Source organism: Sturnus vulgaris, chromosome 19 (genome assembly GCF_052056855.1).
Source record: "Sturnus vulgaris isolate bStuVul1 chromosome 19, bStuVul1.hap1, whole genome shotgun sequence".
NCBI classification, from domain to species: Eukaryota; Metazoa; Chordata; class Aves; order Passeriformes; family Sturnidae; genus Sturnus; species Sturnus vulgaris.
Genome location: NC_142261.1, coordinates 5,620,227 through 5,634,390, shown reverse-complemented (window position 1 = coordinate 5,634,390; position 14,164 = coordinate 5,620,227). Strand labels below are relative to the sequence as shown.

The following is a 14,164-nucleotide window of genomic DNA, read 5'->3' as shown; positions in this document are numbered from 1 at the left end:
CAGGGCGAGGCGGCGGTATAAAAATGTACACTTTATTACACCTTCAGGTAGGATACAGCACTATTCCTTATCATCCTACTGGGTCGAGTACAAATGTTCATCACTTATGTACAGGTTGACTTCCTAACACACTCCTGGGAGAAAGACACATCGAAAAGAAGAAAGAAAAATTATTAAAGGAAAAAAAAAATGATGGTGACTTTTTATTTTCATCAACTGACCTAAACAAGAAACAATCGCCTCTTTAGACACGAAATCAGACCAGCACAACGACGTAGCCAACAGCTCTCCCACTGCTGGAACTGTTCCCCCCCACCCCGACTTTCATGCACATCATAAAGCTAAACACTTAAAAGTAAAACTGGGGCTAACTAAGCAATATTTTTGGATGAGCAAGGCTATACTGTACACAGTGTCACTATCCATTACCGCTGCATCTGCTTTGCTTTCTAAACTACTCCGCTGTCAGCAATGCTCCCTGGCTGGCTGTGAAGTTTAGGGGATGGCACACGCCAGGGGTTAGCAGGGTCAGGGGAATACTACTGCATGCAAAAACAGCTTTAAAAAGAAAAACAAAATGCCCTTGTATTTGTAGACCTGAGGGTCCAAGGAAAAAAGTATTCAGGACAAAAGAGGTATAAAACAAAAAATATCAGGAACGCTGCCTGAGCCAATGTTTGCATTTGTGATCTGAACAGAATTAGCTGTACCTATCCCAACTAACACAGAGGAGCTGGCTGAGAATTCTTTCTTGTTTAAGCCATGTGGATTGTCAGGTACCAACAAGTGTGGACATACAGAGATAAAAACAAATTATATGCTTTCCTTGCCCTTAAATAGGATCCTTTCCTAAAAGGGTAAAAAGATCACAGAATGGAAAAATAATTTTAAAACCATCTCAGAAAAGGAATGTTGCAATTTTGTCTGGATATTACACGTTGTGCAGTTTTATGGCCAAAGTAAAATAAATCCCTTCAAGCCACCATGGGTTTTTTGACTCCTCACTCAGTGCTGTTTGCAAAGTCTGTTGTTCATTGTATGCAAGAAAAGTAAAGAAACCCCCCACAGTTCTATGCAGCTTTTTGCTTCTTCTTTTTCTCCATAACAATAAGGCAAACTGATTTGGAGGAAGAGGCCACGCTCTATTCACATCCAAAATACCCACCTGAAGATACATTCATCGTTAGCTTTAGTAAAAGAATAGTACAAAAGTTAGATCTTACTCTTTACACAGTTGAAGAATTAAGTCTTAGATTTCATTTCACTATTCTCCCCTTCCCCCAGACCCCCACCCCCCAAGCTGAAAGCCGTGTAAAAAGTACTGAACATTTAAACATGTTGCAAGAGCAGAATGAAACTGAGAGATTCGATTTTATCAGCTGGAGATTTTTCGTGACAGAAGTCCCATGAGAAACAGCTATGGATCATCTGTTTAGCTGTATCTACTGAACAATTCTTTTACAAAAAAAATGGGCTACACTTTAATACACATCTACTATCAACACAGTATTTACTCAGCTCATGCCTAAAATATCCATTATTTTAAAGTGAAATATGGGAATGAGCACACAAGTTGGGTGATTCAGTAAACTGTACACAAAAACTACTAACAAACATTTTAAAAGGCTTACAAAAATGGAGAATGAAACCTTTTTTTTTCTTTTTAATTACATATACTTACAGGTTTTCACATTTATTGGCTAAACTTTGCAGGGAGCACTTCAAGCCTGTGTTAGGTCTTCCAAGGGCATTTACCACAGGGAAGAACAACACAGAGCTTTTGTACAGATGGAAAATACTGTGCTGTATCAACCACACCTGGTTCTTTGTGTGGCTTCACTGTGGGTACTGAGCACCCACTGAACTACAGCAAGGAGCTGCACATTCCCACAGGCAGGTGTGGTATTCCAACACAGATGGATTTTACTGACATTTATGGCAGATCACCATTTCACTTTTGAGAAGCTGGGCAGAATTTCAACCTAAGTGATGCTTGCTTTATCTGGTTTGAATGAGCACAGAGAACACAGGCAGAACACATCTTGTACAGAGTTTGAGTGCTAAACAATTGCTAATACACTGAAGTTACATGTCTGTTTCCATGTTTAAATGTTCACCAGCAAGAAACCATTTGCTACAAAAAAAAAAAATAGAGGTGTTTTGTCTTCATTTGGATGTTTGGAGTAGCTTCTCACTTGTCTCAGCAAACACAAAATACTGTGTTTCCCTATTATTGCAATAGTTCAACTTGGTTTAGTAGGTGCCTTTAATCTGACAGTCGGTGTCCTCATTTGTACTTTTGCTTGCTGACTCTGAGCTTCAGGTGTTGCTGGTGTCTGGGCTGGGTTCTGTACACCTGGAGCCTGAACCTGGGGAGATGCTGTGGTCACGACCTGCTGCTGGATCAGTTTCTGCTGCACGACCTGAGCAGTAGCAGTGGTTGCAGGGATCACCTGAACCTGCTGTTGACCTGCTGTCGTCTGAGAAAGGGTCACAGTTTGGGGCTGAGCTTGTACCTACACATCAGGATGAAAAGGCAATTACAAAATAGTTTGGCATTAAACTGAGCAGTCATTACATTTCTGCTCTACAGAAGGAACCTTACCTAGGTATTTGCTCTCTTAACTGACAAACAGACAATGATTCTGGGAACATAAGCTCTGTGGTTTCACTGAGAAACACCATTCTGTCATATTTTCTAGAGCCTTATAAATCAGAACTAAGAGGCAGATGAAAGGTACAGAAACCCTACCAGATACACAGGAAATTCCTGTACTGCAGAAGTGAAGGAGCACGGAAAAGAACAGAGCAAAAAGAAGAGAGGGACAGCCAGAGGACAGAAGAGGTTAAAATGCTGATTCTGCACCCATGTTGTGACAATAAATACAGCAACTGAGGCTTCCCACCAGTCTCTGCCATTACCCTTTCAGACTACAGCTGCCAGTCTCTATTGCCAATTTAGGGTAGAATAGTTTGAACTCCATCCAGACATCTAATTTTCATAGCTCTACCCAGAGCAAGAGATAAAAAAAAAATTCAACATCTCCTTGTTCAGAGGACAAGGTAATAGAAACTGAGTAGCTTCAGCTGCCTTTGTCAGATGCAGAAGCCAAACAAAGCTACAAGGGCTTCTCCAGGGAAAAAAATAACTCTTGAATGATCCAAAAGGATTCCAGTGGGAAGCACTAAAAATGCAGATAAAAAGAATGCCACATACACACAAAAACCATAGTTTTAAAAATACTTATCATAATACTTATAATTATCATAATACTTATCAAACCTACTGCCACTGAAGTCACTGATGTACATGGGAGAGAAATTATTTGTCATTTTTCCACAGGCTCCAACAGTCCCAGTGTTGTGCCACCATTGATTACTTGAAATATATCTTGAAGCTCTTCCTGACTACAGAGGACAATTCAACTTGTGCTGACTGATGAGGTTTCTACTTCTTCCAGTCTACTTTGCCCTTGAAGCATTCACATCTGAGGTGGTTATCAGACATCTTACACCTCTTTATCACCATTTTGAGATAAGCAGTCACAGATTTTATTCTGCACTGTAAACTGTGGCAGATTAAGAGCCAACTGGCCCAGATTTTTGTGCACCAAAGGCAAGAACTTCATCTACCCTCTAAAGTTAAATCATTCCTGCCAATCAACTACCTAAGTTATGCCTGTTGCTAATGATCTGGATGACATTGTTCTAAACAGTGTTAATGAAACTCCTGGTCCTTAGGGGAGGGGAACCAAATCACCTTCTCCTGCCCGAGCCCCGTCTGTTACCAGCACACATTTGGAACAGCTACCACACCACTCTGCCTTTTACAGAGCACTTGGCACAGCTCTGTGAACTGAAACAAAACAACTTCTAACCTTCAATTTGTCCTAATTTTTGAGGGAAAAGCTCAGATGGTGCTCATTAGTTCAATTATTTGCTATATTGACTATACATCACCAGAAACCAATTTTTAAAAATCCTTTCAGCTCTAGAAAACACTTTTAAAAATCTGTTTTTCAGCTTACCTACAGTGATGAACAAACATTGCCACATCTACAGAAGTTTTAGACCAGAGAATATACCTCAGCTGACTTAGTACTCAGGACTTATTTTTATAGAAAGTCATTTGCTATATCCTTCAAAAATACTACCTATGCCACACATAAGGTGAAAAATACACACATTCCAAAGAAATGAGCTTTCCTAAAGGTCATATTTCTAGTGCTATATTTGACAAGAGCAAAACCTACCTGTTGGGAAACTGAAACCATCTGCTGAATGTTGGCAACAGTGGCCTGTTGCTGGACCACTTGTGGGAGTTTTGCAACCTGTAGTGATATGAAATAAAGAAAGATTGGATCAAAATAAAAAGCTGCTGATAGCAGCAAAACTTCTACCAAGGGAAAACCTTTCCAAAGGCCTACTCAAGGTAAGTTGCAGCTTGGCATTTTCAGTGAAGCTCAATGTTTGTGAAATATTTTAGACCTGTGAACTGAAGAACTTAGCTAGGGGAGGAAGAGAAATATTTTAAATTTTAACTACAACAGAGTAATTTCCTCCCTACTACCTATAAAATTGAGGGAAGCACATAAGTTCTAACAGGTTACATTATCTGGGATATACTTTTGAAAGAGTAAGGCTTCCAACTCCTAACCTTCTTTTTCCTTGGTTAGGCTGATCCAGTCATGCAGAAAATATGTGATTTGTCACCTACTCTTGGCTGCCAGAGATTAGGCTGTGAGGCAGCACCAGAAACAGAAAAAACTGGCTGAATTTTCCTTAGTAAACACAGTATGCCTAATAAAATGCCCTTGCCTAATAAAAAGGAGTGACTCGATTTTTTATTTCAAAGAGGAAAGGTGAACTTACAGCTTGTAGTTGCTTTGACCTGCTGTAAGGCCACATAACCAACACCAATGAATTTTATTAAAAAGTCAATTTAAATGAATGTGTGACTAGAATTAAAATGAGTGGGTGCTGAATTCTACCTCACCTGTAGTCTTTACAATTCTCCAGTCCCAGTACAGTTTAAAGGTGTAAACCTGTGTTACCTGTACCTGAATCTGGGCCTGCACTTGCTGGGTTCCACCTGGTTTCTGGGTTTGGGAAATTGGAGTTGTTAAGAACTGTGTTTTAATGGCAGGCTGTGTAGCATAAGTTACTTTTTGCTGCTGTGAAGTCTGCTGTTGGGTCTGGACTGTAACCTGTTGAGCATTTATCTGCAAAAGAGAAAAAGAGGCATCAATGACTACAAAAGATAAGTGTATTTTAAAGAACAGGTATGTGGGAAAAAAGATTAATTACATTTAATTATTGAAAAAAAATTCTCCCAGGATGAGCAACAAAAAAAATGAGCTCTAGATGAAGGCTTTCATGCATTTACACAAGTACTAAAGTATTTAATGAAAAGTTTATTTCTTACACACAACACTCACACAATACACTTACTACAAACTACCAACCAACCAACCACTTTACAGAAAAAATGAAGCACCTGAGAACCTGTTCTCTCTAGATATACCTAAGATTCACCCCTAGAAATCCTGACTGACTCTCTAGGAGTGTCCTGGTCATCCAGAACCAAAGCTTTACAGCCACAGAACCACTGCATAAGTTAATGGGAGAACAGACAATAGTACCTTTTGCTGCACAGTAGCTTGTCCCTGTGCAACCTGGGGCTGGATGGCTTTCTGCTGCTGTGCTGCTTGGTGGTGCTTGAGTTTTAGCAGCTGCTGGACATGCAGTGGCTGTGCAACTACTGTCTGGCCTCCTGAAAATTCGAGAAATAATTAGAACTGTAAGAGTCTTCAGTTTATTGCTTTGCCCCAGTCATCACAGCTTGCAAACACAGATTCTACTTTTACAGACTTATACATCTGCACAGCTTTGAGCACTAACAACCCACTGATTTTAATGGAAGACATGATTTTGACAGCAGAGAAAACTTCTTATCTAAGGGCATGAGTAAGCTAATTTTTTGTTCTAACAAAACTCTTCCTACAAGAAAAAAGTTTTCTATACTATGAGACTGCTATGAAATACAATTCTTCCTACTTCCAACTTGCATTCACATACCTGCTGCTTTCTGTGGCTGCCCAATGGCAACACTAATGCCTGCAACAGTCACAGGGAGTGTGGTGACTCCTGCAGATGACACAACAGCAGCTGGAACAGACACCACTGGAGGCTTTGCCAGAGCAACCTGTGCTGCTTGTGGAGTCTGGGCCTGGATCTGTCCTTGTGCTTGGAGCTGGGAAGCAGGAACACGAGTCTAAGCAGTAAGGAATGAAGATTATTGCACCAGCACAGAAAGATTTGCTGCATATAACAGGTGATTATAAAGTGATGGCTGTAAATGTTTCTAAATGGCATGTTTCTAAATGTAATGGCTCCTGTACAGTGACACAATTCAGAGATGGTATCAATGGGTAAATACAGTGTAAAGCTATTTATGTTACAGCTGTTCTTTCGAACTGCCAGAGCAATGCAAAGGGCACTTGTGAGTGTGAATGGTCAGTGCCCAGCTGATTTAATCCAAGAGTGGGATGTTTGAGGCTGGTTTTGCCAAGCCAAAACCAACTCACCAGGCGTGCCACTTGCAGGTTGGTGACCGTAGTGCCCGTGAGGACTGCACCAGGACGAGGGGCTGTCACAGCTGTGAGCTGCTGAGTTTGCTGCTGCTGCTGCACTTGCACTTGTGCTGTTTGCTGCTGTGCCCCTTGCTGTGTCTGCTGTGCTGCCTGCTGCTGGGGGAGCTGCAGCTTCTGCTTCTGCAACTTGATCAGCTGCTCCTGCAAAAATCAAATATTTTCATCATTTCCAATGGTTTACATTACAGGAGAGAAATGGAGATGAATCCAAAGCTTAAAAGGAAAACTATTCTGTACCAGATTAAAGCCAAAATTAAGTATCTAAAATGTAACTCTTTTACACAATGGCTTCCAGTGAGTAACAGTAAGCGCTTTCCATGCTGCCCTACTCTACTATTGAAAGTGTTGTCAGACTGCATGTGCTGCCTGCATGAAATGTTAGTAGATGAAATTTAAGAGAGAACTATATCCCGCTCTAGCCCAAGAAAACAGGACACAACACACACTGCTAAGGAAGCTTACAGTAATGACAGCAATGTGCTACATTACTTCATGAGTGTTTCCTCACCTGTGACAATTTCCCAACAGTTTTTATTTGAGCTGGAGACTGGGCTTGTGCCTGAGCCTGGATCTGTGGGACCTGCACCTGAGCAGCCTGCTGCTGCTGTTGCCTCAGAAGCTGGAAGTGAGCAGGGGTGATGGTTTTGCCTGACAGCTGGACTGTTGGTGTTGCTGTGAATAAAGAAAAAACAAAATGTTCAGGTGAAAACTTTTCAACGTTCAGTTTAACTCATTAATTTCACCTGAGAAGTCGTGCTGTTAAATGCTTATTTTTCTGCCCCTGCACACTTTGTGGATTTACTACATGTAAGAACACATTATATGAGCATGATGTAAAAGCAGAGTAGATCATAAAACACAAGGGCCTTTATTCACAATGGTTTTTAGTCAAGACAGTCAATTCTAATATTTTATTGCTAGATTGTTAATAATATTTTTAAATTGCAATGTCTATGGGCCAAGCTCTCTATTGCCATATTTCATCCAGAAATAGCAGAGAAAAACATAATGTGAGCACCAACAATAAAGCAAGTTAAAAATCACAGCCCTGTTTAATTGCATCTCAGACTTCCAATATTGTGGGGCTGTGCATCTACAGGAATTCTGGTGCCCTTTACGCACTACTGGAGAAGTCCCTGAAGACAGGATCATTACCTGGTGTAACCTGTGTCACCAAAGACCTAGTCTGGGTCTGCACAGGGGTGAGGTTGGTGGTGACCACGGCCGAGGCGGTGACGGATGTCACAGCGCGCACGCCCTGCGTGGAGGCGATGGTCACCAGCTCGGTGCTGGCCGCGGGCGCCGCGGCCGCGCGGGGCTGGCTGTGAACCACCTGGGCAGTGGCGGTGCCTCCCGAGGTCTGCAAAGGAACACGGCCGTTACTGCTCCCTCCCCATGCCTCACACACAGCTACAGAACCTTCTGACAGTGGAAACGCCTTCTAGGAAATGGCAAAAACAAGCGCGAGAAATGCGAAAGGAAGAAAAGCCCCAGATCTGTCTAATGCATGTTTGGATGCATCTTGAAATCAGCATGTGGTTAAATCATCTTCCAACAGGCTGATCACCAAACTGTTCACTCCATTACAGACATTTGATTTTAGTACCTTTCAATATTTTGCTTTATCTTCTATAGTCTTAAACCATTAACATAATAATAAAAATCATAATTAATAACGCACAAAACAGTTACAGGCTGAAAACTTTAATGATGTAATACATTGCTTTTAGCAACACTTGTTTATAAACTATTTTAACAGTATTAAGCATTTTTTTTCTGATAACCACTCCAGTGTGTTCTGATGTTTTGGTAAGAGGTCTGATAAAGAACCCAAAGATGCACATGACATTTGAAGAAGCAGAATTTGTGACGACATGGAAAGCTAAAGCTATGCTGATAAAACATGCAACCCAGTGTGTCCAGAGACACAACCAGTGACAGGATCTACTCACAGTCAGTGTCCCAGGTATAACAGGTGAGGCCAGACGTTTATTGATGGGCTGGAAAGTAGCAGCAGGGACCCCAGCAACAGTGTTCACAATCACATTTCCACTCACTGTAGCTGAAAGCAAGCCAGGAGTAAATGTGAGATTCTGAAAGTGAAAATCCCAATGTCCCATCACCTCCTATGCCCAATTATAAAGTCTCCTTACCAGTCTGGATGCTTGTCCCTGTCACCGCTGTTTTGATGGTGCCTGCCTAATTAGAAGACAATTAAGGTAACAGTTCAGAAAAACAATAACAGAAAACTGAGCATTGCTTAACACAATGCTGTGCTCCAGAAGTGACAAAATAAGAAAAATGCAATGGAACACAGAGATTTCTGCAGTTGATCATGGACTCTACAGATCACAGCAACTAATGCATACATATATGAGGATTCTGCTTCACTAATGAGCAATTGTAGACCAGCAAAGTGTGCAGTAAACCCTGGTCACTGGACATCCCTTTTAGCATAAGAAGGGAGCAATACCTTACTCTGGCACACCACAGACAACCACTCGTACAGGAACATCACTAAGTACTTCATACACGGCAATGCTTGTGGGTCAGAACACATCCTCTGTGTCTTTCTGCAAAAGATGTTGTACTCTTGCCCCTCAACAAGCGAAATAAATCCACCACTGCCTGCACACATTACTATGCAAACTGGATTGGCTCTAAATATAAAAGCCACAGACCAGTCATCAGACTCATTCAGACTCTAGACCTAGGGAAGACATGAAATCTTTGCAGAAATTTGCAGTAAAAGCACCATGGTATTTCCTGTAGGATGCATCATTTCACTTGCCTTGCAAAGGTTAATGAATCTGGTTTGTAAGCTCTAACTGAGTAGCTCTTACAGCTACATTCTCTTTTATTCTCTGTATTCTACCAGTTCTCTGTACAAATACTTCTCATTGATCATGTACATCTATTCACTCAGACTTCATTAAATAAAAGTCTTAAGTGAAAAAGGAAAAACCATCTTTGCATGGTGTTTTTCCATCTCAGAATCCAAGACCTGTTGCTACAATGGTATGAACAGTCTTAATAAATCACGGAACCAGAAGATACCCAGCATAACCAGAGAAAGCAAACAAGAAAAAATGTCTTTGATCTCACTATACTGACCTAAAATTCTCTTTCCAGAGAAAACACGACACAAATACAGCACACACAGAAGAACTGAAGTTACTGCATCAGAGGCACCGAGCTCTCCCTTTCTTACCAATACTGCTGTGTTGGCCACAGTAGTGACTGCAGTCTGCACCACTGCCTGTGGCTGCTGAACTACCTGTGCCTGTGCCTGTGCTTGTGGCTGGGCCTGGGCCTGCTGCACGGGGGGCTGCTGGGGGGGCTGCTGGCCCGCCTGGGGCTGCTGGGGCTGGGGGCCCGTCTGCTGCTGGGCCCTTTGCTGCTCCGCCAGCGCCTGCAAGGCAAGGGGCACCTTCAGTCTTCAAGCATGGAACAAGTAAGATGTGGTTGTTTTTTAAACAAAATAAAGCAACAGACAAAACCTCTTTTTTACTATCCACAAAACTCCTTTAATTCCAACCAAAGACAGCCCACAAAGCTGCCTTTGCTTTTCAAGCCCAGGTTACAGAACCTGACTCGTTTCAAACTACAAGCTGTACTCATGGGTTTATGGCTTAGAGCATAGCACAACAAGCAACTTAACATTCACAAGCAAGGACAAGTAGTTCTTACTGAATAATATAAGAAACGAGGCTACAGAATAGTCAAGAATTAAATGAGATTTTTACACATTTTAGTATCTTTTGCAAAAACATGCTCCTCATTGAGTAGTCTGAGTGTGACAAGAGGCCTAAGGAAAAGGCCTTGGTTATCTAAACCCCTGTACATGAACATTGTGCAGCTGCTCATAACATCTACTGTACTGCCAAGTTCCCCCAGGAGGCAGCTTTGCTCATACCTCATCTGTTGCCTAATTTTTTAATTACTGCAGTCATTTGTGCAGCAGAGATGGGGCCCGTACCTTTTTCTCTTTGGCAATGCGCTCTGCTCGGAGGGACGCGACTTGAATCGGAGGGAGGGGCTTATCATAGTTGATTCCACTACAAACAATAACACACAACATTTAGAAATAACTGAAACCTAAAAAAAGGAAAAGAAGAAATAACACTTTTATGCAATTTATAACTCCTTCAAGATAGAGAGTGCTCACCTTTCTGCAAGCACCGATGCATGCTTTGGATTCTTCTGGAAAGGATTCATGCCAAGCCTGAAATTGAGCAAAACTGCATTACTGGAGACAGAAAAACCTTAATATTTCATTTCACATATTTTAGCATATAACACTGCAGTTTTGGTGAAGTTCCCATGATATTCCAGCCAGTACTGGAGCCTGCATACAGACAGATATTTAAGAAAGACTCAGAGTAAATACTAAATAAATACAAAAAAAACCTGCAGGAAGATACATAGAAAAGGATGTACTATTAAACAGCATAGGCAGCAAATTGTTTAGAATTCAGGCAAATGGATAGATATAAAGTAGATTAAAAAAAATCCAACTGAGTGCAGTTCTGCTCTTAATGACAAAGAGCAAATTCCTGCAGTGAGACCCAAACACATGAAATATGGAGGTATTTCCAATAATACAGAACACACAGAGAGAGCTCAAGAACAGAGAAACAGAGTGTAGAATAACTCTGGGTCTTGAGAGCCATTCAAAACACAGTTTCCAGGAGATCTCTGGTGACAGGAGATCAAATGATCCCAGGTAAACTTACAGAGGTTTGATAGGTGGACTTCTTTTCCCTGCAATCATTTTCATCATCTCAAAATGATTAGTATAAAGCTGTGTGTGGGTTGCACCCTCATCTTGAGCATAGATCTGATTGGTACGAAGTGGGCGACTGTTTTTAGTCTAAAAAAAGAAAACAAACCAACTTTCAATTGCAAACTCACCCAACAGGGCACTTTGTCTATGTTTAAACACAAGGCGCGCTCGTAGATTATTTAAAAACACTCTCCAACATATCTATCACAGACTGGTTCCTGCCTCGTGCCACTGATAACTTACTGTCACACAAAACTCTATGGGAAATGTATAAAGAAAGAGCAAAATAAGGAGCAGTTCTCACGGTCACACTGGCATCAGCACTTGGGGACATACAAAATGGCAAACTCTAATTTGAGAAAGAATCTTTGCTTTAGTTTAGACTTTGCAAGTTTAATTCATGACCCAAACCAAGAGCCCATTAGTTTATAGTTATGCATAGCGCACACATAAGATAATAAAACAAAACCATCACTGCACTGCTCTCCCAACAAAGCTAGGTTAACATCCACACACCATGCCAGTCTAACATTTGGCTTCTCCTAAGCAGAAACTGCCAGTCAGGGACAAACCTCCTTAGCAGTCAGAGAATGGGACTACAGCCAGAAGTTCTGGATTCTCCACCCAACTCTGTCACTAAATTGCTGTGTGGTTTGGAAGAAGGTGTTCACAGTCATGGAATTTGTTTTTGTTTCTGTAGCATCCTATCATCCTCATTTACTAAAAGGTGTTTCAGGTATCAAATTCACTATGCATTTGTAATCCACTTAGACTCTAGCATGAAGTTCATTCTTATAAATCTTAATAGCATCAGGATAAGATACATGGTGGTGGTTTGGTGGAAAAATGCCAACTACAGTTTAAGTGAAATCACAAACTTCTTGCATGATCTAAAATTTATCTATCAAATCCAAAAGCTGAAGTCTGGTGTCAATCCACTGTATCAACAAAGAAAGAAAAAATAAATTTGGAATTTTAATTGATGTTTCAGAACTCAAGTAACACTCAACATGGATCTCATATGAATTATCTGCCCACCTCCATTGCTGCTAAATACCACAGTGTCTAGATTTGATTTTGAAAGAATACCAATGCACACCTTATAAATACTTTTTGTCTTCTTTTTAGGATTAGCTTCGTACATTAGCTGTAAAATAAGAAGGAAAGTTAGATGATCTTTTGTGGAAGATTTTGTTCAGGTGCTTTTTCTTTTCAAAGAAATCACATAAAATAAGTGGAAATCCTGATGAGAATAATTTAAAAAGGTCTTTTAAAAGTTATTTATTTACACTGTTGAAACGTTTAACAAAAAACAAGTGTTTATGGAGATAAGGAAAAAAAACTCTACAACTTAAGGTAAAAAAAAGACGCATCATTCCACGTGAACTCACCTTTCCTTCCTCCCGTGGGATTATGACATTCTCGTAGCGGTTGCGGCACTGCTTGGGCGAGCGATAGACTCTGCTGCAGGAGTTTACAACATCACTGACCAGGTCCCAGTTGGGAGTGTGTGCTGGTGACACAACAGCAAGGTTTAAAGGAAGCTCCAGCAGCTGCTTCACTGCCTGCAACAGAAAAAAAGGTACAAATGCATCAGGTGACAAGTTGTTGTCATCTTCCAAACCTTCCCTTACCGGCGTGTGCCCACACACCATTACTGCAGTGGGACAGCTCAGGGCTAAGGCTCTGTGTTCAGCTACAGTCACAGAGAATAAACAAGCATAAGGTGCCTTAATGCTGACTGATGTCAGGGAAGCAGCTGGAGACTGGTATGAGAGGGACAGAGAGCTGCTATTCAAGTGCTGCTCTCCTGTCAAATGTGGGAAGAACTTTAGCTGCATTTTCCAGTGTCCAACCAGCACAACTAATCTGAATAATAGTAAGTAGTTTCTAAAACAATAGGGTTTAATCATATATTTTGTAGTTTAACCTTTAATTTCTCCTTAGAGGAGCACAAATGACAGGCAATCTGTTCCAAGTTATGACAGCAAAATGCCATTAAGAATTAGAAATAACCTTGAAGAGATAAAGTGCAGGAATAAAAACATAATGACAGCAGAAGCTGCAGGTGGCATCTGACCTGCAGAAGTGCCCAGTCTTCGCTGATCAACCACTCTGGATTGTCCTGTCCAGCCTCAGTGGCAGGTTTGACAAGAGTTGGCAAAGGCTTTGCAAACTGTGTCTGTTGCTTCAACAAGATGTTCTTCTTTTGCTCTTTGCCCTCTCGGCGCATTTTCAACATCCCTGGAGTCGCCCGATCAAAGAGTGAGCGAGGTGGGATAACTGTCTCCCCGTGACGTTGCTTCTTCTTTCTACCTGCTGCTAAGACAAAAAATAAAGCATTATTGGTAGATACTGTCATTCTTTGACTGCTCTGCCTGCAGCTACAAAAAGCTCATATGTGTACAGAGTATTCTCCACTGCCTCTGAAGAGCACAGCCAGGAACTAAACAGAGCCTGTTATAAAGTAAGACCTGCCCGGTCCTAACTAACAAAGTAGAATATCTTCTTTCTAAAACTGTCCTTTTAAGAAGACCTTCATGTCTAAAGAGAAAATACACCATAAGAACTGGGCCTTCCATTGATTCCACTGCTTTAAGGCCATGGTGAGACAAGAATTTTCATCCCTTCAAACATGTAAATTTGATCTTTACTGGACCAGACATATAGGAGGTATGAAAACCCCCATGATTTCTTAAACTTTCAGCAATAAATCTCAGAACAG

The 14,164-nt window shown here is 41.2% G+C and overlaps 1 protein-coding gene across 10 annotated transcripts in view; it reads right to left on the bottom strand.

Moving 5' to 3' along the window:
* Positions 1-11: 11 nt before the first annotated feature.
* The window catches only part of LOC106852393 (E1A-binding protein p400), a 46,566-nt gene continuing 32,413 nt past the window's right edge, over positions 12-14,164 (bottom strand). For 4 of the 10 annotated variants that reach the window (XM_088176046.1, XM_088176048.1, XM_088176052.1 and 1 more), the window contains 17 exons: positions 13,520-13,761; positions 12,831-13,004; positions 12,539-12,586; positions 11,390-11,526; positions 10,822-10,878; positions 10,633-10,711; positions 9,865-10,065; positions 8,807-8,852; positions 8,606-8,715; positions 7,809-8,013; positions 7,162-7,325; positions 6,588-6,794; positions 6,079-6,274; positions 5,643-5,773; positions 5,055-5,222; positions 4,254-4,331; positions 12-2,516 (listed from right to left, as the gene is read on the bottom strand). In XM_088176046.1, the coding sequence (XP_088032172.1) occupies positions 2,244-2,516; positions 4,254-4,331; positions 5,055-5,222; positions 5,643-5,773; positions 6,079-6,274; positions 6,588-6,794; positions 7,162-7,325; positions 7,809-8,013; positions 8,606-8,715; positions 8,807-8,852; positions 9,865-10,065; positions 10,633-10,711; positions 10,822-10,878; positions 11,390-11,526; positions 12,539-12,586; positions 12,831-13,004; positions 13,520-13,761 (2,516 nt within the window). In that variant the 3' untranslated portion in view covers positions 12-2,243. The remainder of the gene's footprint in view (positions 2,517-4,253; positions 4,332-5,054; positions 5,223-5,642; positions 5,774-6,078; positions 6,275-6,587; positions 6,795-7,161; positions 7,326-7,808; positions 8,014-8,605; positions 8,716-8,806; positions 8,853-9,864; positions 10,066-10,632; positions 10,712-10,821; positions 10,879-11,389; positions 11,527-12,538; positions 12,587-12,830; positions 13,005-13,519; positions 13,762-14,164) is intronic. The other 6 variants (XM_088176053.1, XM_088176054.1, XM_088176047.1 and 3 more) reach the window with 5 other exon arrangements.